The sequence below is a fragment of the Littorina saxatilis genome, linkage group LG1 (genome assembly GCF_037325665.1).
Source record: "Littorina saxatilis isolate snail1 linkage group LG1, US_GU_Lsax_2.0, whole genome shotgun sequence".
NCBI classification, from domain to species: Eukaryota; Metazoa; Mollusca; class Gastropoda; order Littorinimorpha; family Littorinidae; genus Littorina; species Littorina saxatilis.
Genome location: NC_090245.1, coordinates 65,511,734 through 65,536,312, shown reverse-complemented (window position 1 = coordinate 65,536,312; position 24,579 = coordinate 65,511,734). Strand labels below are relative to the sequence as shown.

General features: G+C 42.6%; 1 protein-coding gene across 1 annotated transcript; it reads right to left on the bottom strand.

Annotated features, from left to right (window-relative positions):
* Nucleotides 1–255: 255 nt before the first annotated feature.
* LOC138976549 (serine-rich adhesin for platelets-like) lies at nt 256–22,983 on the bottom strand. The gene is made up of 3 exons (XM_070349402.1): nt 17,912–22,983; nt 5,431–5,497; nt 256–1,226 (listed from the first exon to the last, which is right to left on the bottom strand). Coding segments are annotated over exons 1-3 (5,091 nt in total). The 5' UTR covers nt 22,935–22,983; the 3' UTR covers nt 256–1,225.
* Nucleotides 22,984–24,579: the final 1,596 nt, after the last annotated feature.

Genomic DNA, 24,579 nt, shown 5'->3' with positions numbered 1-24,579 from the left:
ATTTACAGGGGTCTTTCAGTCAGGGACAAATTAAAGAAAAGAAAGAGAAAAAAATACATAGATAAATAAACTACAATGTATTGCAATTAACATTCTGATTTGACAGACACATTCAATCCTAACCAAGACAAGAAGCCAGGTTTGTACAATCAGATAGAAGCATAAAAGAGCCCCCCCCCCCCCCCCCGAAAAAGAAGAAGAAAAAAAAAGAAGAAGAAGAAAAAAAGAAGAAGAAAAAAAAGAAGAAGAAAAAAAAGAAGAAGAAAAAAAAGACATTTTTCAAAAAACACATTAAATTTAATGGAACATGTTTCTCATGTTCGCGACATTTGTTAGGTATACCAACAAAAAAATACAGTAAAGAAAAGGCATTAACAGAGAGGAAGAAAAACATTTATTTACAATAATCTGAACACATATTATTAAACTGAACCCATTATTATTATACCTTATTTGATGCTTGGAAGTTGTCACTCATTTCTAGTTAAGAAAAATACATACACATTATATACAGCAAACATTACGTGTCAGAGAAAGAGAAGTTATTGCGGGTCACTTGATTTAGCAAGAGGTAAACAAAGTAATATGCATGCGTTCACATTTAGTTCGTGCTCTAATGAGTTTTTCTCTTATTACTGTCACACGATATCATTGAACACAATCTTGCTTAAACCAAACGCAGATTATGACAAGGGATGTGTGTTAACAATTGCACTGACGCACTCATTCAACTATACATATACACATCAGCCATAACTGAAACACACCGAAGCTGCCTTTCTCAAAAGTACTTAGTTTTAGCTGCTTTAAACCATGTGGGTCCATATTTCAACCAAACAAAACATAAAATGGAACAAAATCCGCTGTAACAAATACACTCAAAGTCAACTGTTATTTTGTTATAAACAACAAAACTACCACACAACGCACCACCCCGCCTCCCCCAAAAAATAACAGAAGAAAAAAAGCCAAACAAATGACAGAAATTAGCAAAGACAAAACAAACAAGCAACAAAAAAACACCATCGACAAATAAAAAGAGGACGTTGGATAGGCAGATCTGTTGCGGAAAAAACAGTCTTCCCTTGGATATAATTATATTAAGATTATTGTACACAAGGCATATTCTACACAAAGGTTGCTACCAGTGCGACGTTTCAGCTTTTCTTCCGGTCCAATTGTTTAGCCAGTCCGTTTGCCCTTCCTGTTCCTGGATTCGTTGCTCTCTGAAAACAACGACAGAAAAACAAATGGCAATGAACCGTGAAGACAGCGTTGCATAAAGAGATGTAGATTTGCGTTCTTTCATGTAGAAAAGTGAATAACTATGTGTAACCTTTTGTTTTACATTACTTTATTGTATTACTGGGTAATTCGGGTTGCTTTCTCCCAGTGGAAAGCTAGCATGCAGCAACAGAGTCACGCTACCCAAGTGTGTGCGTGTTTAGCTGTAATCAGCCACCTGCACTTATGGCAGAATGACCGAGGTCTTTTACGTGCCATAGCGGTGACACGGGGGTGGGACATGGATACCGTCTCTGAGTCTGCACATAAAGTTGATCCATGTCCATCCCGGCCCGGATTCGAACCTGTGACCCGCGAATCACAAGTCCAGTGCTCTATACCAACTGAGTTACTGGGCCCCCACAAGAAGAATTTGAAAAAATGACCCTGTCTTGGATTTTATCGGCCGTTGAAGAGTTAAAATCGTGAGGCAATCACACATGTGGCCATTGATCAGTGAAGGTAAGCGATCATAGCAGCAGTGAATAGGAAGCTCCTGTGAGCATATTTAAAAACAAGTCGCGTGAGGCGAAAATACAACATTTAGTCAAGCTGTCGAACTCACAGAATGAAACTGAACGCGCTGCATTTTTTTCAGCAAGACCGTATACTCGTAGCATTGTCAGTCCACCGCTCGTGGCCAAGGCAGTGAAATTGACAATCCAGAATAGCGCGGTAGTGGTTGCGCTGAGCAGGATAGCACGCTTTTCTGTATCTCTATTTTTTTTATAAATTTTCTGAGCTTGTTTTTAATCCAAACATATCATATCTATGTGTTTTTGGAATCAGGAACCGACAAGGAATAAGATGCAATTGTTTTTAAATCGATTTCGGAAATTTAATTGTAATCATAATTGTCATATTTTAAATTTTTAGAGCTTGTTTTTAATCCGAATATAACATATTTATATGTTTTTGGAATCAGGAAATGATGAAAAATAAGATCGTTGGATCGTTTTATAAAAATATAATTGCAATTACAATTTTCAATGACCAAAGTCATTAATTAATTGTTAAGCCTCCAAGCTGAAATGCAATACCAAAGTCCGGCCTTTGGCGAAGATTGCTTGGCCAAAATTTCTATCAATTTCATTGAAAAATGAGGGTGTGACAGTGCCGCCTTAACTTTTATAAAAAGCCGGATATGACGTCATCAAAGGCATGTATCGAAAAAAATCAAAACATATCTAAGGATATCATTCCCAGCAACTCTCATGTAAAATTTCATAAAGATCAGTCTAGTTTACTCTGAATCGCTCTACACACACACTTACACATACACCACGACCCTCGTCTCAATTCCCACTCTTTGTTAAAATATTTAGTCAAAACTTGACTAAATGTAAACAAGTCGCGTAAGGCGAAATTACTACATTTAGTCAAGCTGTGGAACTCACAGAATGAAACTGAACGCACTGCATTTTTTCACAATTACCGTAGTCCGCCGCTTGTGCAAAACGGAGTGAAACTGACGAGCCTGTTTAGCGCGGTAGTGGTTTCGCTGTGCTGCATAGCACGCTTTTCTGTGCCTCTCTTCGTTTTAACTTTCTGAGCGTGTTTTTAATCCAAACATATCATATCTATATGTTTTTGGAATCAGGAACCGACAAGGAATAAGATGAAATTGTTTTTAAATCGATTTCGGAAATTTAATTTTGATCATAATTTTTATATTTTTAATTTTCAGAGATTGTTTTTAATCCGAATATAACATATTTATATGTTTTTGGAATCAGGAAATGATGTAGAATAAGATAAACGTAAATGTTGATCGTTTTATATAAAAAAAATTATTACAATTTTCAGATTTTTAATGACCAAAGTCATTAATTAATTTTTAAGCCACCAAGCTGTAATGCAATACCGAAGTCCGGCCTTCGTCGAAGATTGCTTTACAAAAATTGCAATCAATTTGATTGAAAAATGAGGGTGTGACAGTGCCGCCTCAACTTTTACAAAAAGCCGGATATGACGTCATCAAAGACATTTATCGAAAACATGAAAAAAAAACCTCTGGGGATATGATAGCCAGGAACTCTCATGTCAAATTTCATAAAGATCGGTCCAGTAGTTTACTCTGAATCGCTCTACACACACAGACACAGACACACAGACACAGACACAGACAGACAGACAGACAGACAGACAGACAGACAGACAGACAGACAGACAGACAGACAGACAGACACACACACACACACACACACACACACACACACACACACACACACCACGACCCTCGTCTCTATTCCCCCTCTATGTTACAACATTTAGTCAAAACTTGACTAAATGTAAAAACCCGGCAGAGTTATCTCCGAACATTGTCTAATGCCTGAGTTTCAGTTTCGCAGTTCACTTGGAACAAACCATACCCATTTTCGAGATACATTTCACTGCTTAGCCAATCCAATCTAACACTGTAATAGACGAATTCAGCAAATAACTCTGTCGAGTTTTTATGGGTTATGGAAGAGTTGCTTTTCCTTGTTTTTCCTTACTTTTCCATAGAAACACTAAAGCAAGCTACACGTAACATTGCCTCAATGTTTCTATAGAAACAAGGGAAAGAATCTGTTCAACAACCCGTACAAACTTGACTGAGTTATTTCCGAACAACGTCTATTCAGTGTGATAACCGCACAGGGCAGAGTCCCGTAAATCTAAATAAGGAAATGCTATCCGAGAGTAGGATATCGGAATATGTTATACACCGTAACGATCCCCAGTCAGCGAAACAGTTACCATAGCAACATCAATCCCTTGACAGAAACACACCCAGTTTCTAAACGCGCGGCAAAAGGTCTGCTCTAGGCAGACCCGTCCCAAGTCGATAAGTCCTCGTTATCACCGTCATCTTTGAAAAACAATGAAAGCGGCAGATGCTGGTATGTGAATGGGAAAACAAAGAGACACATAGATGGCTTTTGTTTTAAAAAGAGGGCGTGCGGAGTTTGAACTCGAATCACAGGGAAAATTACACAAGATGCAAACAAAGATTGAGTCAGAAATATGGAGAAAGACAGGGGGCTAGTGTTGGGCGGGGTGGAATGGGTAGTAAGAAAGGAGGGAACGAGACGGTGATCGAGAAGAAGACAGAAAAGTAGAGTTGGGTGGGGTGCAAGTGGGGAGTGATGGGTAGGAGAAGGGAGCGAGGGAGAAGGAGGTTGGAGGTTTCAAGGTTTTATTTCGGCTTTAGGCCCATAGGGCATTTAAGCAAACAAAAATACACAATTAAGTCACACGCACAATGAGAGTGCACGCAGGCACAGCAAACAGTGTAATTAATTAAACACCAAAAGAAAAACATAACACACTAACAAAAAGAAACCACATCTTCATCAACTAGGCCTAGAGCTCTACCTCACAAATTTAAGAGAAAAAACAAACTAAACAAAAACAAAAAAACAAACAGACAAAACCAACAGAGAACCACAGAAGAGCATGCATGGGGGCCCGGTAGCTCAGTTGGTAGAGCTCTGGTTCAAATCCAGGCCGGGACAGGCACGGGTCTACTTAATGTGCAAACTCAGAGATAGTATCCAAGTCCCACCCCGTGTCACCACAGCGGCACGTAAAAGACGTACATCGGCCTTTCTGCCTGATTACACCGAAACACGCACATACCTAGGTAGCGCGACTCTTGCTGCTGCTAGCTTCTACTGTGAGGAAGCGACCCGAATTTACCAGCAATGGGATAATTACGTAATAAAATCAGAGAAGTAAAGTAATGTATGCAAGTACACCTCCACGTTGGGCGTAGAATGAAAGACTCAACGATGCGCTCCACGGATAGGGGAATATTCTGCTTTGATTTCTACTGTTGTTGTTTTAGTAGGTTGATACTAGGCTGATAAACACAAAGAAATTGTTCGCTAGCCTGAGAGAGGCAGGGGTCGAGAGGAGGATGTGGTGTGTGCTGGAGAGAGAGAGAGAGAGAGAGAGAGAGAGAGAGAGAGAGAGAGAGAGAGAGAGAGAGAGAGAGAGAGAGGAGAGAGAGAGAGAGAGAGAGAGAGAGAGAGAGAGAGAGAGAGAGAGAGAGAGAGAGAGAGAGAGAGAGAGAGAGAGAGAGAGTGTGTTTGACGAAAGGGCAAGTTAAGGACTTGAAACGACCAGTCGGGCAGAATACCTGTAACGTTTTGGACTTACCAGCTTGACTGTGTGTCACCGGCTTCTTCGCCTTTTTTCTTCGAAACCTTCAGCTCCACGCGCAAATCTGAGAAACAAACACAAACAAATCAAAAGTAAGCTTTTAAATCTGTAATAATAACCACCATTTCCACCGACAGGATTCGTCTTGCCGTAAAACAAAATGTATAACATTTACCAACCAGTTTACCAATCAACAAGCAGACAGAAAAAGATAATCCCAAAAGCAAGCAAACCCAAACGAAGATAGAATTGCTACAAGCTAAAATCTAACCAAGCCAGAACAAAAAAACTAAACCACATGCTCAGAAGTGCACAATTCTTAAAAAGGAGAAAAAGGAGAAAAAAGTGCAATAAAAAAAAAGCAATATGCGCTTTATATCCATGCTAAAGTGCAAACGGTTTTTTAACACGTTTAAAATGTGTGTAGTTAAAACAAATAGAAATTAACAATTAAACATATAAAGCAAAATAACACTTATTTGGTTCTGCAATAAAACAAATAATGAATCAAATTGAAACTTCATTCCAAACTGCAGCTGTTCATGCACTTAAGAATAATTCGTTGGCAACGGTAGGGCTAGAATGTAACAGCTGATGTGCGGTTCAAGTTACTGACAAGGAAAAGCGAACATTCAGAAAAGTAATGCCTTATTTTCTAGCTGGTTTCATTTATTGGGTTGTTGTTGATGATAACGTCCATCTGTAAGAGCGTTCCTCTCTTCGCAAAACTCAACTTTACCGGTATTAAACAGATCTATCACGCTAAGACACCAACATTGAACAGATCTATCACACTAAAATACCAACATTAAACAGATCTATCACGCTAAGACACCAACATTCAACAGATCTATCACGCTAAGATACCAACATTCAACAGATCTATCACGCTAAGATAACAACATTAAACAGATCTATCACGCTAAGACACCAACATTGAACAGATCTATCACACTAAAATACCAACATTAAACAGATCTATCACGCTAAGACACCAACATTCAACAGATCTATCACGCTAAGACACCAACATTCAACAGATCTATCACGCTAAGATACCAACATTCAACAGATCTATCACGCTAAGATACCAACATTCAACAGATCTATCACGCTAAGACACCAACATAAAACAGATCTATCACGCTAAGACACCAACATTAAACAGATCTATCACGCTAAGACACCAACATTAAACAGATCTATCACGCTAAGATACCAACATTCAACAGATCTATCACGCTGAGATACCAACATTACACAGATCTATCACGCTAAGACACCAACATTCAACAGATCTATCACGCTAAGACACCAACATTTGAACAGATCTATCACGCTAAGATACCAACATTAAACAGATCTATCACGCTAAGACACCAACATTCAACAGATCTATCACGCTAAGACACCAACATTCAACAGATCTATCACGCTAAGATACCAACATTCAACAGATCTATCACGCTAAGATACCAACATTCAACAGATCTATCACGCTAAGACACCAACATAAAACAGATCTATCACGCTAAGACACCAACATTAAACAGATCTATCACGCTAAGACACCAACATTAAACAGATCTATCACGTTAAGATACCAACATTCAACAGATCTATCACGCTAAGACACCAACATTACACAGATCTATCACGCTAAGACACCAACATTCAACAGATCTATCACGCTAAGACACCAACATTCAACAGATCTATCACGCTTAGACACCAACATTAAACAGATCTATCACGCTAAGACACCAACATTCAACAGATCTATCACGCTAAGACACCAACATTCAACAGATCTATCACGCTAAGACACCAACATTAAACAGATCTATCACGCTAAGATACCAACATTAAACAGATCTCTCACGCTAAGACACCAACATTAAACAGATCTATCACGCTAAGACACCAACATTCAACAGATGTATCACGCTAAGACACCAACATGAAACAGATCTATCACGCTGAGACACCAACATTCAACAGATCTATCACGCTAAGATACCAACATTCCACAGATCTATCACGCTAAGACACCAACATTAAACAGATGTATCACACTAAGACACCAATATTAAACAGATCTATCACGCTAAGATACCAACATTCAACAGATCTATCACGCTAAGACACCAACATTAAACAGATGTATCACGCTAAGATAACAACATTCAACAGATCTATCACGCTAAGATACCAAAATTCAACAGATCTATCACGCTAAGACACCAACATTAAACAGATCTATCACGCTAAGATACCAACATTAAACAGATCTATCACGCTAAGACACCAACATTAAACAGATCTATCACGCTAAGACACCAACATTCAACAGATCTATCACGCTAAGACACCAACATGAAACAGATCTATCACGCTAAGACACCAACATTAAACAGATCTATCACGCTAAGATACCAACATTCAACAGATCTATCACGCTAAGACACCAACATTAAACAGATGTATCACGCTAAGACACCAACATTCAACAGATCTATCACGCTAAGATACCAACATTCAACAGATGTATCACGCTAACACACCAACATTAAACAGATGTATCACGCTAAGACACCAACATTCAACAGATCTATCACGCTAAGATACCAACATTCAGCAGATCTATCACGCTAAGACACCAACATTACACATATCTATCACGCTAAGACACCAACATTACACAGATCTATCACGCTAAGACACCAACATTCAACAGATCTATCACGCTAAGACACCAACATTACACAGATCTATCACGCTAAGACACCAACATTCAACAGATGTATCACGCTAAGACACCAACATGAAACAGATCTATCACGCTAAGACACCAACATATTAAACAGATCTATCACGCTAAGACACCAACATTCAACAGATCTATCACGCTAAGACACCAACATTACACAGATCTATCACGCTAAGATACCAACATTCAACAGATCTATCACGCTAAGACACCAACATTACACAGATCTATCACGCTAAGACACCAACATTCAACAGATCTATCACGCTAAGACACCAACATTCAACAGATCTATCACACTAAGACACCAACATTCAACAGATCTATCACGCTAAGACACCAATATTCAACAGATCTATCACGCTAAGACACCAACATTCAACAGATCTATCACGCTAAGACACCAACATTCAACAGATCTATCACGCTAAGACACTAACATTCAACAGATCTATCACGCTAAGACACCAACATTCAACAGATCTATCACGCTAAGACACCAACATTCAACAGATGTATCACGCTAAGACACCAACATGAAACAGATCTATCACGCTAAGATACCAACATTAAACAGATCTATCACGCTAAGACACCAACATTAAACAGATGTATCACACGCTTTCTTTCTTTATTTGGTGTTTAACGTCGTTTTCAACCACGAAGGTTATATCGCGACGAGGGAAAGGGGGGAGATGGGATAGGGGAAAGGGAGGGGGGGGGGGGGAGATGGGATAGAGCCACTTGTTAAGTGTTTCTTGTTCACAAAAGCACTAATCAAAAAATTGCTCCAGGGGCTTGCAACGTAGTACAATTTATGACCTTACTGGGAGAATGCAAGGTTCCAGTACAAAGGACTAAACATTTCTTACATACTGCTTGACTAAAATCTTTACAAACATTGACTATATTCTATACAAGAACCACTTAACAAGGGTAAAAGGAGAAACAGAATCCGTAAGTCGCCTCATACGACATGCGGGGTGCAGAGAAATAAGGATGTGGAAAAGAAGACTTTTTGGTAAGTGAAATAAAGGTGATGGATCCAGTCAGGTAGAAATAAGACAACAAGAAAAGAATTGGAAAACTGCAGGGAATAGTAGGGAGAGTTTTCTTGGAAGGAAATATAGGTGAAAGGACTGGTAAGGCAGAAATAAGACAAAAGAAGAGAAGAAACAGAACCGTTAGTCGCCTCTTACGACATGCTGGGTAGCATCGGGTAAATTCTTTCTAGTCCCAACCAATATGGGACTCCCCCTAACCCGCGGGGGGTATGTATCACGCTAAGACACCAACATTCAACAGATCTATCACGCTAAGACACCAACATTCAACAGATCTATCACGCTAAGACACCAACATTCACCAGATGTATCACGCTAAGACACCAACATTCAACAGATCTATCACGCTAAGACACTAACATTCAACAGATCTATCACGCTAAGACACCAACATTCAACAGATCTATCACGCTAAGACACCAACATTCAACAGATCTATCACGCTAAGACACCAACATTCAACAGATCTATCACGCTAAGACACCAACATTCAACAGATCTATCACGCTAAGACACTAACATTCAACAGATCTATCACGCTAAGACACCAATATTCAACAGATCTATCACGCTAAGACACCAACATTCAACAGATCTATCACGCTAAGACACCAACATTAAACAGATCTATCACGCTAAGACACTAACATTCAACAGATGTATCACGCTAAGACACCAACATTCAACAGATGTATCACGCTAAGACACCAACATTCAACAGATCTATCACGCTAAGACACCAACATTCAACAGATGTATCACGCTAAGACACCAACATTCAACAGCCTGGCTGCTTCCTGTGCATAGTGGGAATTTGTTTATTTTGGGGAAATAAGTGTCAGTAAGGAAAATATTTCAGCAAAAACAAATTACAAGTCTGCACTAAAAGCAGATGTGTGTCGAATTCAAAAATCTGTGTTGGTATACACAATAACTTACACAAGAACGAGGGTACGTGCGTACTTTTACCTTTCTTCTGGGACACTGTCTTCCAGTTAAAAGGAATGCTTGATTTCAGCTTCAAGTACAGGCAAATGCGCCAATGTTTGAGGTACATATGAACAGATTCAGAGGGCAATAGGTCAGTTGGACTTGAAAATAAAACCAAGTAAAGGTCCAACAAATACCCTGGCTTTGTTTGTTTGTTTGTTTGTTTGTTTGCTCAACGCCCAGTCCACCACGAAGGGTGATATCAGGGCGGTGCTGCTTTGACATTTAAGACAGAAGTCGCAGCACAGGCTTCATGTCTCACCCAGTCACATTATTCTGACACCGGACCAACAAGTCCTAGCACTAACCCCATAATGCCAGACGCCAGGCGGAGCAGCCACTAGATTGCCAATTTTAAAGTCTTAGGTATGACCCGGCCGGGGTTCGAACCCACGACCTCCCGCTCACTGGGCGGACGCCTTACCACTAGGCCACCGTGTTGCGGTCCCTGGCTTTGTCCGTGTAAGTGTAGGACATTGATGGTCAGAAGACCTACGTTTCAGAACAATCCGACAGTCGACCGGCCAGGGGTATGAGCAATGCGTCAGATTAAAAACGAATGAGCCGTTGACCGAAGACCGAGAACAACACTGAATACATTTTATTCTTTTTGTTACAACACATGCTTTACCTTCAACGGTACGCTCCAGTTCCATCGCCCGCTTGCGAAACTCTTCTAGCATCCTCTCCTTCTCTTCTAGCAGAACCGCCAGTTGATCCGGAACTGTTGTATCGGCGGTAACACCTTCCCTCCGTAAAGCGTTGGTGACGTCACTGGCGATGACGTTATCCCTGAGTTGATCAGGAACTGTTGTATCGTCCGTTACACCTCCCTTCTGTGAAGCTTTGGTGACGTCACTGGCAAAGACGTTATCCCTGAGTTGATCAGGAACTGTTGTATCGTCCGTTACACCTCCCTTCCTTGAACCATTGGTGACGTTTCTGGCGATTGTGTTGTCCTTATGGGGAATAGTAGCTGACTGATCCGATGCTGGGAAACTATCCTCTTTGGTCGACTCTTGCTGCGTCACCGAATCAGATGTGTTCGGACTGGAAGTGCACTGCCATTCATCGAATGTTTCTGTGTCTTGTTTTGATCTTGCAGCTTCAACACTTGCTGAAGCAGTGCATTGATTTAACTCTACTGCTCCGTCTCTTTCTCTGGCAGAATTGATGCTTTCTCGGGGTTGAGCCCTATTATTGTGCTCTGTCATACACAAAATAGGAAGCATAAGAGTTGTGGGCACTGTGTGTCCTGAGAGTGCTGGTAAACTTACGTCTGACCTCAGCGGCTGCTGTTCAATATCAAGCTCGAGGTCAATGTCATTATGCTCGTCTAAAGTTGGAGTTGACGAACGTGAAAGTATTGCTTCGTTTTGAATAACGGACATACGGTTATTTTGCAACAAGGTTCCTTCAAATAAAACCTTCTTCTTTGACTCTGTCGAGCCTTCGTCTGGTGAAGGTATTAACATGGGTTCGTCTGCTGCCGTTTGTGGTGAAGTCTCCTTGTGTTGTGTTGAACTTGACACTTGATCCTCATGAGCATACGCTGAAAGATTTACGCCTTGTGCTGAGGTCAACATAGGTTGTTCCTGTCCTGGGTTTATTTCGACGCTGGAATGGGTTGTGGCAAGGCACTTGCTATCATGACGTCTTTGGCTGTCAACCGAATTTTCCCCACGTATTCTTCCCTTTCTTGCTGGGTCTGAGGTGGTGTTGCCTGCTAGTGTAACCAGTCCTGGGTTGAGCTGCGTTGCTAGGGAATTGTCTCGTCCTTTGGCCAGCATCTGTTGCTTTTGTGTCAACAGTGTTTGCTCGTCTGTTGCGGTGGTTACCATTTGTGGGCCCTTCTCTGTGGGTACCAGCTGTTGGTTTTCTTCTTTTGTTGGGGTTCGTTGGTCCTTCTTTTGAATTAAAAGCCCCCCGTTCTGTGTTGTATCTGAGATGTTTTCACATTGCTGCAACATGGATTCTTGCAGGCTTTCAATGGACTCACTGGATGACATTTGTGATTTTTGTTCTGTATGTAAAATATGTTGGTTTTCTGCTGAAGTCAGCGTCATTTCATGCTCTGCTGGACCTGTTGATATTGCTGTGCCATGTGTCTGTTTTGCGGATGGTATTTGAACGTGTGGAGCTGATTCGGGTATGTTTTCGTCGTTTGCTGAGTTTAAGACTTGTCCACATAGTTCTTGATTTGACGTTCCTTGTTCGGGTACTGAGAAAGGCAACTTCTGCTGTTCGTTTGTCTTTGGCGTATGTGCTGGAGTTGTTCTTTCGGTTTCAGGTAGTACTGATCGTGTTGGCACTGTGTCATCAAATGCTGCTGTCTCGGTATCTTTGTTGTGAGAAATCGTTTGCTCATCTGGCTCTATGCGCAACATTTCGTCGTCTCGACTAAGAGTTGATATTTCCATGTTTTGCTCTTTGTCTAAAATGATTTTGCCTCGTAGTGCATTGCATGCTTCGCCATGATCAGTCGGTGTCCATACATGTTCATTTTGCGCGGAGGTTTTACGATCACAAGTCAATGCTTTCGCCAAGACGTCCTCCTTCTTGCAGCAAGCCGTGATTATATTATCCAACACCATTGCCACCTCAGTGTCGTCTTCTGTTTGCTCACTGGAATCGGAACACGGCAGTTTTGCTTGTACTGCGAATGTCTTGACTCCTGCTATGGCTTGTGGAGGTAGCAAGTCGTCTGCTTCTGTGGCCGACAGCTTTTCGCTGTGTGCATCTAGTGTTTGATCGTCCTGCGTTATAGATAGCATCAGCTGCTCTTGTTCGCTTGTTAACAGATGTTCGTGTTTTGCTTTCGTTGGCGTTTGGTGGCCCTTTCTGTCCAGGATGTCGCGCTCATATTGTGTTGTTACTGAGACATTTTCACAATGTTGCAGCTTGCGTCCTGCCATTTTTTCTGAACCTTCGAACGACTTTTGCGATTCTTGTTCTCCACCTGTAAGACGCTTATCTGGTGTTGGGGTTGGGATTCTTTCGTGCTCTAAAGAATGCGGTTGCTGATATTTTTGTGTTGCTGATGTTTGTATTTCTTCACCTTTGTCATAAACCTTTACGTTGAGTGCTGAGGTAAGCACTTGTTCACACAGTTTCTGGTCTGATTCTTCTTGTGCTGATACGGAGAAAGACAATTCTTGCAGTTCTTTCGTGTCTGGTATTGGTACATCTACTGGACTTGAATTTGTTTCATCGTCAGAGGGTATTACTGGAGCTACTAATCTGTCCTCGTGTGTTGCTGTCAAGACGTTTTGAGCTGTGCAGTGCATTTGGTCTTTTGTACACAGGATAACCTCAAGTGCGTCCATTGTCTGCACGGACATTTGCTGGTGTTGTTTTGGGGCGAACTCTTGTCCTATCTGAACCGGTGTTGAAGCAGATTCCTGACATTCTGCGGTTACTGTATGCACTTCCCCGGGTGGAGTAATTCTTCTTTCTTCCACAGAGAACATGTCCATGTTTTCTTCTGTGGATAATTTGTTGTCGGCTTCTGTTAGACATGATGCTTTATCATAAGCTGTTGGTGACAGCAGGCGTTGCGCTTGAGCAGAAGTTTCATGATCAGAGGATACTTCGTTGTCTAGTTTTTGTTTTCGTTCATTAGCAGTTTTCTCTGATAACAATGCATTTTCAGGGTCATATTCTTTTGGCTCGCTAAATTCATCACATGACAAATCTGCTGGTGTTGTAGAAACCATAGTGTTTGTAAGATTAGCTTTTAAGCTGTATAAACTGTGTTCAGTCACCTCCATAACTTCCATTCTTTCAGGACAGAAAAGAAGCGATGACTTTTTGGATTCAGACAGTCCATTCACTGCAGTTTCATCTGGTTTTATTTCTTTGTCTTTCCCGCTTTTTTCGCTTCCTTCAAATTCTTCTAATTTCTTGCTTTTCATCCCCTGTTTGGCTAAATCTTCAGCGATTTTGTCCTTGTCTCCTTTTCGCACTTCCTCTCTCTTCCTTTCGTCATATTCTTCCATTCTTTCTCCCTTCCTTTCGTTATTGTCTTGGCTATCGCCTCTTTTCTTTTCATCTGTCGTTGTGATTCCACAAGCGTCCGAATAGGATCGATACAAAGACGTGCTTTGGGTCCCATCTGTGCTTCTACTTCTTCTGGGCAGGCCTCCCATTGATTCCCAGCCAGAAAATGGCATTTGCCAGAGAGGTCGAGTCTCACAGTGTTCCAGAAATCTCGGGAGGTCAATTGTGTCGCCTGCAAACATGTCAACCCCATGTCAAACATTGAATGCACGTTTGTTTGGCCTTTTGTTTCATTTTTGTCGTGTGTCCCCCCCCCCCCCCCCCCCCCTACATCCAGTAATTGTGAGCGTTATGCACATTTTTTCTGATTAGAAGAACAACGCACAGGGGAACCAACTAACCAACAATCCAACGAATCAACCAACCAATATACCGTCAATTTTGATATGAACACACATAATTACATACTCATTGGTAGTTGACGGGCTTTATTCGCTACCTTTATATTTTCAACCCAGATGTGATCAAAATAAAGTTTTAAGTTCTGAATCGAATCGTGTTTCTATCTAAAGAATGCAAAGAGAGAAAAAAGTGACAATTAGTCGAGAAACCTTTGCTTTTACTTTCGATTTTTTTTACGCCATTCAATCTACATAGTTACAACAAAACAAAACAAACAAAAAAGGTGAGGTGCGTTCAACGCCTTCTCTAGACAATGCGAATACCGCGGAAGAAGTATTCAGCCTGCTAAAAAAGCCTGCATGGCCATTAGCTTTATTACGACCGTGGCGCTGTGATGATCCCCATGGGAGGTGACACCCTTTACTCACTGAAGATCAAAGGCTTCGGAGGCGGTAGGGATCAGTTAGTGATAAAGAAGTTTTTCGATTTTTACAATCAGCGACGTGGATATACAATCCAGTTCAACCTGTACATCTGACTTAGAAAAGAAGTGGAACCATGTCCGGTGTTTTCTTGCCCTTACCCATCATCTTCTTCAGAAAGAAGAAGAAGAATAACTGATGCAAATTGATGAGTTAGCACAACAAAAAAAAGTTCCTCGACTTCACAATTAGTGTTGTTGATACGATCCAGTTCACTTTGTATACTTGGCTAGAGAAAAAATTGGAACCATGTTCCCCTTAGCTCTTCCGCCAACCCTGTGAAACCATGCCTTCATTTTCACTAGTCGCTTCTCAGCCCCCCCCCCTCCTCCAATGCCTCATATAGTCTACCTCCTCAAACAGAAGAAGAGGAAGAAGGAGACGGAAAAGTCCACCCCAGACCCTCAACCCAGCAACCTGATGCCTTGTTATACTGTCACAGAGGCGGTAACGCTGCGATGGTATTGATTCAGAGGCTGTTGTATACAATTTTGATTTTGTTCTGCTTTGCAACTCTACTGTAGCAGCTACGAATTAAACGTCAGGTATTTCCTTTCAATACAAATCAGCGCCAAACAAAAACCAGCGAATTTTGTGTCTGCTCGCTTTTTAACTTCTTAAATGGTGCCCATTTTTATTCACGGCCGAGAGCTTTTATCCTTTATCGTCTAGGCTTGGCAATAAAACTCAACTCGCCTCTACAGGGTGCCCAGGTAAATGCAAGCTAGAAATTGAATCATATAAATGTGCCTTTTTGCAGGTGTAAAATGTTTGAATGTTGTATACTCACATACAGTATGAGCTTCAATGAAAGAAGAAGAAAGAAAGAAAGCAAGAAAGGCTGTAGGAAGACACTTTTTTTCTGTCCATTTATTTAAAAGGAGTTGTTCTACTGCTCACCCCCATCCACTCACATTTTCCCCTCACAACGGACATAACGTCGTTATTTGCCTAACACCTAGAGCTTTACTCCAGAAATTTTAGTTTTACACCCTCACGGCAAAGCCATTAGGGGCATACTTTATTCCACAAACACCTTCAAATTATGGCACTCGCGAGAAATTTGGATATTTTTAGATACGTTAAAAATAACAGACACTGTAAAAGACAATTTAAAAACAAGTCGCGTAAGGCGAAAATACAATATTTAGTCAAGTAGCTGTCGAACTCACAGAATGAAACTGAACGCAATGCCATTTTTCAGCAAGACCGTATACTCGTAGCATCGTCAGTCCACCGCTCATGGCAAAGGCAGTGAAATTGACAAGAAGAGCGGGGTAGTAGTTGCGCTAAGAAGGATAGCACGCTTTTCTGTACCTCTCTTCGTTTTAACTTTCTGAGCGTGTTTTTAATCCAAACATATCATATCTATATGTTTTTGGAATCAGGAACCCACAAGGAATAAGATGAAAGTGTTTTTAAATTGATTTGGAAAATTTAATTTTGAAAATAATTTTTATATATTTAATTTTCAGAGCTTGTTTTTAATCCAAATATAACATATTTATATGTTTTTGGAATCAGCAAATGATGGAGAATAAGATAAATGTAAATTTGAATCGTTTCATAAAAGAAATATTTTTTTTACAATTTTCAGATTTTTAATGACCAAAGTCATTAATTAATTTTTAAGCCACCAAGCTGAAATGCAATACCGAAGTCCGGGCTTCGTCGAAGATTACTTGACCAAAATTTCAACCAATTTGGTTGAAAAATGAGGGTGTGACAGTGCCGCCTCAACTTTCACGAAAAGCCGGATATGACGTCATCAAAGACATTTATCAAAAAAATGAAAAAAACGTATGGGGATATCAATCCCAGGAACTCTCATGTCAAATTTCATAAAGATCGGTCCAGTAGTTTGGTCTGAATCGCTCTACACGCACGCACGCACACACACACACACACACACACACATACACACACACATACACACACACATACACCACGACCCTCGTTTCGATTCCCCCTCGATGTTAAAATATTTAGTCAAAACTTGACTAAATATAAAAAGGAATCAACCGTGTTTATTACGCCAAAACACAATACATTTGAAAAACATAAAGAATTAAGAAAGAAAGGAATTCACAGAAACTTGGAAAAACTGGGGAAAAAGGAAAGTATATAACAGAAGTTCCAATAGTACAATGCAAAGGACCAACATTTAGAGAATTAGGGGAGGACTGTTCTCAAATGTCAGTTCTAATGCAAGCGCTAAAGGAACTAAGTAAAGGCAGGGGAATTGGAAACAACTACATCACAAATAACACATCTAAATTTAGACGCAAATGTAAGCTTGAAACAAATTGAAATCGATAACTGAAGCTCGGTGCTATACTAACTACACCATCACCTGTCCGCAAGCATATATTAACCAAGCAAAGTTGCATATAAAAAAAGAGAAAAATAAGACGGTACAGAAAAAAAAATACCAGCTATTCAACCAACCAATCGATAAATAAACTAACCAAACAAGACCCCACACAAAATAAGTGAATCGACATTTTAAATCAAATAGGAAAATAAAGTAACTTATCTAGTGAAATATGGTTCCCACCAATCAGCAAACCGACAAATATTTAAACCGACAAGAAAGTGGATCGAATTGCTTTTTTTCTGAATCAAAAAGTTAAGATAATTACAGAAAAGAATCTTGTGGAAAAAATACCAAACTGTCAACCAAGCAACCAACCAACAGACCAATAAACTCAGCAACAACAACTCACAATGAGTGAATCAAACTTCTTTTCAAATCAAAGATTAAAATTTACCTCCTTCTTGTCTGAAGCGCTTGCTTGCCGGATGTTGTCCGTGGAAAGATGAAGACCTCTTCAGATGGACAGTGGGTCTTCTCGATGGCTCAGATGGTACTGACTCCGTCCTTCTCATTTTTGGTGGAAATTCCCCTACTATGAGAGGGAGTCTTGCTGACAGCATGCTCTCCGGTGACACTTCGGGGGCTGCTTTCTCTGAACATTCACTATCGCTTTGTTCTTCTTGCTGTGTCTGATTTTGGCTGTCAGATCTTACCAACAGATCAGTATTACTGTCTATCGTTTTGTACTCTTTTGGCTCTTCCGAAGATGAGGAATCACTGTTGCTCTGATTTTGCCGCCTCCTTGCTCTGTACTGAGCGATCGTCAAAGTTTTCTTGCTTTTAGACGAAGTCGATCGTTCTAACTCAGGCTCTGGTGATGGTTTGGGTGACAGCCGGCTTTCCGTGGAATCTCTAGAGTCTTCTGGGTCTTCAAGAGAAGTGATTTCCATGTCACTCTCCATGAACTCTCCCAGGGATATGATTCTTTCATCATCTGTTGTTTCACTTTCTGCCGTTCCAAGAGACGGAGCGTCAGGAGAGGCCGGGGCATTTGGTGATAGCTTGTGATTCGCTTTTCTGGTCGCAGGTTTGCCCATGTCGTTCAAAGAGTCAACAGTGTTTGTGTCCTCTGAGGGTTGTCTGGCACCTTCAAAGTCAGCGTGAGCACTTGCTGAGTCAGTTTCGTCTTTTATTGAATGAACTTCCATGTGTTTACTTTCTGTTTGAACTTGATCAAACGGTTTTGAAATTGAAAGTGAATGTTGTTCTGAAGAGTACAAGGAAGATTCATCATGAGGATCAGCATTCAAATTCGCACTCACTTCTGCGCCCAAACAGTCACTGTTGTCTGTATCCACACCAGGTTGACTGGATTTGTCTCTACCGTTTTCACAAGCGCTGGTGTCGGAACTGTTCAAAGTGTGAGGTGGTGAAAGAAGTTGTGCAGTGTCAGACGCGTTCGTAGCAGTATCAGTTATCGTGTATGTTTTTAGCCTTGACAAAGAACCACCACAAGCAGCTGACAAGTGCTCTTCTGATTTTTCAGCCGCTGATAGGAGAGCGTTGTGCATTGTTTCATCAGTAGGATCCCAGCATGAATCCCTTTCTTCTGTTTCTTTAGAGAGACGGACGCCAGCGTTGTTATGTTCTGTACACTCATAGATGTCATCTGGAAGAGTCTGAGGATGCACTTTATCCTCATCAGGAACAACTGCTATGTCTTTTTCAGACTCTTCTGCAGCAGTGATCAATTCAAGTTCTGCACTTCGCAGCAGCAGTTCCTCTTTATGTACGCTGTCAGACTCTGTATCCTTCACATAACTGTCTTTGAAGTCAGCACCAGAGCCATTAGTCCGAATCTCAACCCTGTCACAGCTTTTTCCCGCTTCACCGCTTGGAGCTGACGGACTCAGTGAACGTCGCTTTGGAGCAGGCTGACCGCCCGAGGGAGCCTGTCTTTTCACACCACAAGTAACTGTTTCAGACGTGAGCTTAGGACTCCCAACAGGTGCATCAGCAGTATCCGGTCTTGCAGGCGTCATTCCAGCCTCAACTGGAAAGGGAGAGTAGATGAGTTTGGAGTAGTCACAGAAAGGAGTGCCAGGGGCCGGAGTACCCGGGGTACACAACCAGGGGCCTACTTTAGGACTGGCAGCCACCTCACTGACTGTCTGAACATCGACGCACTCACAGGAGCAGAACACGCTGCCGTGAGCGGCGCATGGTACTGCCCATTCAAAGAACTGGTCCTCACAGTCTCCAGCAACTTGAGGGCTGCGTCGAGGGGTAGCTCTGGTACTAACCTCTACCACATCCAACACGTCTGTCGGATCCACAAACACAGCCTCTTCCGTTTCCAGGGCAGGCGCATCTGTGTCTGTAAGGTCTGTTCTCTCGTTTCCTCTTGGAGGAGTCGAGGCCGCAGCAGTTTCAGCAGGCTTAGAAGAGTCCTGCTCTTCGTCAAAGACTTTAACAGACTCTGATAATCTGGTGAGAGGTAGTGCAACAGGACTTTGGTCATCCCATCTGCCTGAGTGTTGCTGTTTAGTGACGTCAGAAGCGCCTGGGTAGGAACGAGTCCTGGATGTTATTGCCCCAGGCCTGTAGGTGGGAATCTCTTCGCAGTCCCTCACTGGGCTTGCAAGAGTCTCTGCTCCGCACAGGTCAGGCAGTGAGTTGGATCTTATCACAGGCCTGGGGGTGAACTGGCTGCCTTGAGCAATGAATTCCTGCACGCGATCCTCCAAAGATCCTTCACAGCCTGAAGGAAGTCTTATCTCATCAGTCTCCTGCTCTACGTTTCCTGACTTGCTATCTGCTGTTTTGTCCAGAAAAGTAAAAGACGTGTCAATAGTGATAGGCTCGATGCGTGGTGGAGAAGTGTGGGGAGAATTGTTAGTCTGAACACTGCCATGAGCTGTGCTTAACTCTGGAGGACCTGTGGAGTTCTGACTATGCAGCAAAGCCTGTGTTAACCTACCAGTTGCCGAGTTCTTCTCAGCTGTCTCCGTGCTCAAGACGTCTTCAGCCTCATCATCACTAGCTCCATAGGCGATGGTTGTGCCTGAACTCTTTCTCTGTATAACCAAAGCAGGGTCCTCACAAAATGTTTTCACTGTCCCACTGGAAGATTTTGGTGAGTTCGGACTGACCTCCAGAAGACTGTCATCACTAACACATGATCTTGCAGAGTTAGCAAGTGACGATCTGTCGTCGTTGTCAGAGAGCTCTTCTTTTGGATGAATTTGTGTTTCAGATTTTGGAGAAAATGGTGCTTTTAGAATGACAAGACTGTTTTCATATTTGTCGTCTTCGTGTTCGCTCGTTTCTCGTCTGCTGGCAATAACTGAGTTGAGCTTATGGCCTAGATCTTTGGCCATCTGTGCTTCTTTTTCTCTGACTTTCCTTAAATTTAGCTTCTCTTTCAAAGATTCGATCTCATGTTTCTGAAGGAGCTGCCGCTCTGCTAAAGAAGATGGAAAAGCGATGGCTGTTTTTGTGCCATAGTTTTCACATACTGTTTTACAAGGTGTGTAGGAGGCTCCTTTGGAATATTTCTTGAACCTAGCACAGGTATTGTGCGTATCGAGGCTTTTTTCAGAAACAGCCACTTTAGGTACAATATCAAGATTTTCCTGTTTGCGGTCAAACATTCTGCTGTGACCAATGTCTCCTGTGGACTTGATGTTAGCATCAGCAAATGTATCTTCAAACTCGGTAAGGTCATAATCATCAGCAAAGTCGTAATAATGATTGTCAATGGAATTTTTTTTTCCGGTTACATCTACACCGGACTTGTTATCAATGATATGGTCTTCAAATTGTTCCACTTCCGCGCCTTTGGTGGCAAAAACTGGTGTCACGATTTGTTTAGAATGGAAATACTCCTTTGCATGGGTTGCATCATGATCTGCCACGAGTTTGTAGTTCGCCAGACCTTCGAACACGTCTTCATCGAGGTGAGGCAAGTCGTGATGGTCTGGAGATGGGAGTCGTACACTTGGAGCACTCCTGACAGAACTGGGGGCCTGTGAGCCGGGGGCACTGAAACACTCCAAAAGGACTCTCTCATTGTCCATGGGCACATTGTACATGCTGTTGGAAGTGAACGGAGAAGCGATATACGTTGGAAGCGGAGGGAGCATCGCCGAGACTTCATCGGGGGAGAAGACGTCAGGTGAGCTTTGGTGATATCCTCTGTGAGGCCCGTCATAGTCTCTCAATTTCTGTGCCCTCCCCTCTGAGTCTGAAAAGTGTCTCCGAAATTTTAAACTGACACTGTGGGTTGTAGTAATGGGGCTGAAATTTTGCTCACCGTCACTGGTGCTGTTCTCAGTTTTAGCTAGTGACTCCTCCTCCCAATATGTCATTGGCTGCCCATCGCAGTAAGGGAATGTTCGATCGCTGGAGCAAGAATGTGTATCCTCGGGCCCTTCGTTCTCTCCTGAACCCCCCTCTTCACTTTGATTGCTGTATCTTCTGCTCCCTTTGTCAGCTTTACCTGTAATGGCAAACCCCGAGGATTCAGATCTGTGCAAGGTGACTGACGCCCCTTCTTCAGAGTCATGGCTTTGGCTAGGTGATGGTTCCGAGTCCCTGGAATCTGTGCGAGCTTTTGGAGATGCTCTCAGCAGGCAGTCAGTGCCTGGGCAGTGCATCATGCCGTGGAAAAAGTGCAGCAGGCGACCAGCATCAGACAGTGCCAGAACGGACACAGAGTCTCCATTGTCCCCAGCTAGTCCTGAGCCCAGTAAGTGGACTGTTTTAGTCAGAAGGTTCAGATCACGAAGCCTTGCTATTTCCACCTTATCTCTAGGCAAGCCAGGGAAACATTTGGCGAGCAACTCTTCAAGAAGGACATACTGCTCGCCCTCTAGTTCAACACAACGAAGTTTATGCTCGTGAAACGTTGCAAGACAGTGTGTTATGCCTTCTGTGCTGCTATTGATATTTCTGCTCCGGCGCCTGGAAGGAGGGAAAATTGTCGGAAGTATCATGTCTGCCATAGTCTCTCCTGTTTCTATCACACAACTTTGGCATGACAAACTGGAAGATCTGGAGTCACAAGAGGACAATCTTTGCCTCTTCTCTCTTCTGCCAGTGCCATCATCACCTTCCACCAGGCTACTGTCTGTGCTATTGGTCGGTGACAACTCTGGGAAGAAGACATCGTTTTCTAGATCATCGTCACAATGTGTCTTAGTTTCAACAGGGTCTGTATTGCAAGACGTCTTCCTTTCGTGTTCACTATCAGTGCTGTCATGGCTCAGAGTTCTCTGTGGCCCTTCAGTCTCAGAGCAATATTCAGTTGCCATGTTATGTGCATGCTCTGGACTGGCTTCTTCGGTAGAACACAGTCTCTGTCTCCTTTTTCCTGCGACTGTCTTCATTCGCCTTCCTCTGACACCACAGCTTTTCTTCTCTTCTTCATCCTCTTCTACTGCCTTTGAAACTGGGCAATTAATCAGGGCTGGCATATTGCCAGAAGATCTTCTGCTATGTGTAGACTCAGATGAGGGCTCAATACCGTGATATCCTTTTTCAGGGACCCTGGAGGTGTGTCTTTGTTTGCTTAATGTAGGCCCAGAGCCAGCCGGGTTTTTGTGAGCACATCGCTTTTCCCAGCTGTCTATTACTCGAGACCTTGTATCTTGCTCGGACTCTTTTGCTGCAGGTACTACGTCAGTAGTGTGGGATCTGTTTGTTTCCCTTGTAGCAATCCTTTCTGACTTTCTCGGAGACCTAGTGGCGCGGACTTTCCTGCTGTCTCTTACTTGTTCATCAGTGATCTTTTCAAATAATGTCTCTGAGAATTCCTCAATTGGTTCGTTGCCGAGCAGCTCCCTGATGGCTTGCTCCAGAGGTTGCTTTGAAGCTCTCTCCATGCTATCACAAACGGTCTTTTCAAAAGCTTGTACCCCAGTCTCGAAGACAGGGTGTATTGTGTCGGAATCTGAATTCCTGTCACGCTGACTCTCTTCTGACAAGTTCTTACTGCAATTAGTTCCAGCATAGCCCTCAGCAAACAAAGGCAAAGGTTGACAAGGATCTCTGGACTTTGTAGACGTTTTACGGAAAGGGGCTGGAGGTCCCATAGCACACGAAGCCAGTTGTCTGTCATCTTCTTTAAACACTTTAGGCAGCGGCGTGTGTGGTCCCCTACTGTCACTCGTGGAGTAATTTGAAAACGGAGTTGCCGGTTGAGATGTCGACGGTTCCCAGCTTTCTCTGGCACATGAAGGTAGAGGTGTTGCAGGGTTTTTAATGTACTGAGCCACAGGAACATGGCGGGCAAAAGGTGTTCCTGGGTCCTTGAAGTAGTTGGGCCGTGGGGTACCAGGGCAAGGAGTGCACAGCTGAGGCATGGGGTACGCCAGTCTCTCGGGATCTCCCCTCAGTGGGGTGCCAGGCACACAAACAGAGTCTGCTTCAAAACTGACACCCGTTGCCTCCTTTAAGTTCCAGTCTTCCACTGCCATTGTGGCTGGTGAAGACACAGGCATGTCAGAGAAGATGAGTTTAGTCAGCTCACCTAGTGGGTCTGAGGCAGAGCTGTTGAACCCAGGCATGTCATCCAGGATATACAAACCTTTCTGATCTTCAGAGACGGCAAAGTCGAACCCTGATTCACCAAACATGCTGTCCTGGGGTCCCAGTGAGAGATGTTCGAGGCTGTTGCTGCCTTTTACCAACTGAGTGTCAACAAAACCGCCACTGCCTGACGCATCCTGTCGAGACACCACTTCCCCCTCTTGCAGGACACTGTCTGACATGGTTCTACGCTTCTTTCTCTGTTTTATAGCTAGAGAGAACACACTGGAAATGCGAAGCCCAAGATCATTCCCATCTGCAGTTCCAGCTGAAACATCGTCAGTGTATTGAACAGGCTCTGCAGTCACAGATGATAAAGCTGGCAGTAAGGTAGGAGGCTGGGTTGAAGAGAATACATCATCTCCATCATCATCATCGCCCAGCTCTGTGCCCAGGTCAATGACAAGAGCAGCATCGTCATCAGCAGAAGAAGCTGATCTGCTTCCAGCAATACTGTTCTCAGGTGTATGCCAGCTGTTCCTGCGCACTCCTGTGTCTGTTGAAGCTGTGAGGCATTGTGGCTGCTGTCTG

Coding starts and splice junctions, on each gene's coding strand:
- LOC138976549 (XM_070349402.1), bottom strand. CDS start 22,934: ATGCCAGCCCTGATTAATTGCCCAGTTTCAAAGGCAGTAGAAGAGGAT. Junction 5,498..17,911: donor GCGCTTCAGACAAGAAGGAG/GTAAATTTTAAT, acceptor TTTGTTTCTCAG/ATTTGCGCGTGGAGCTGAAG.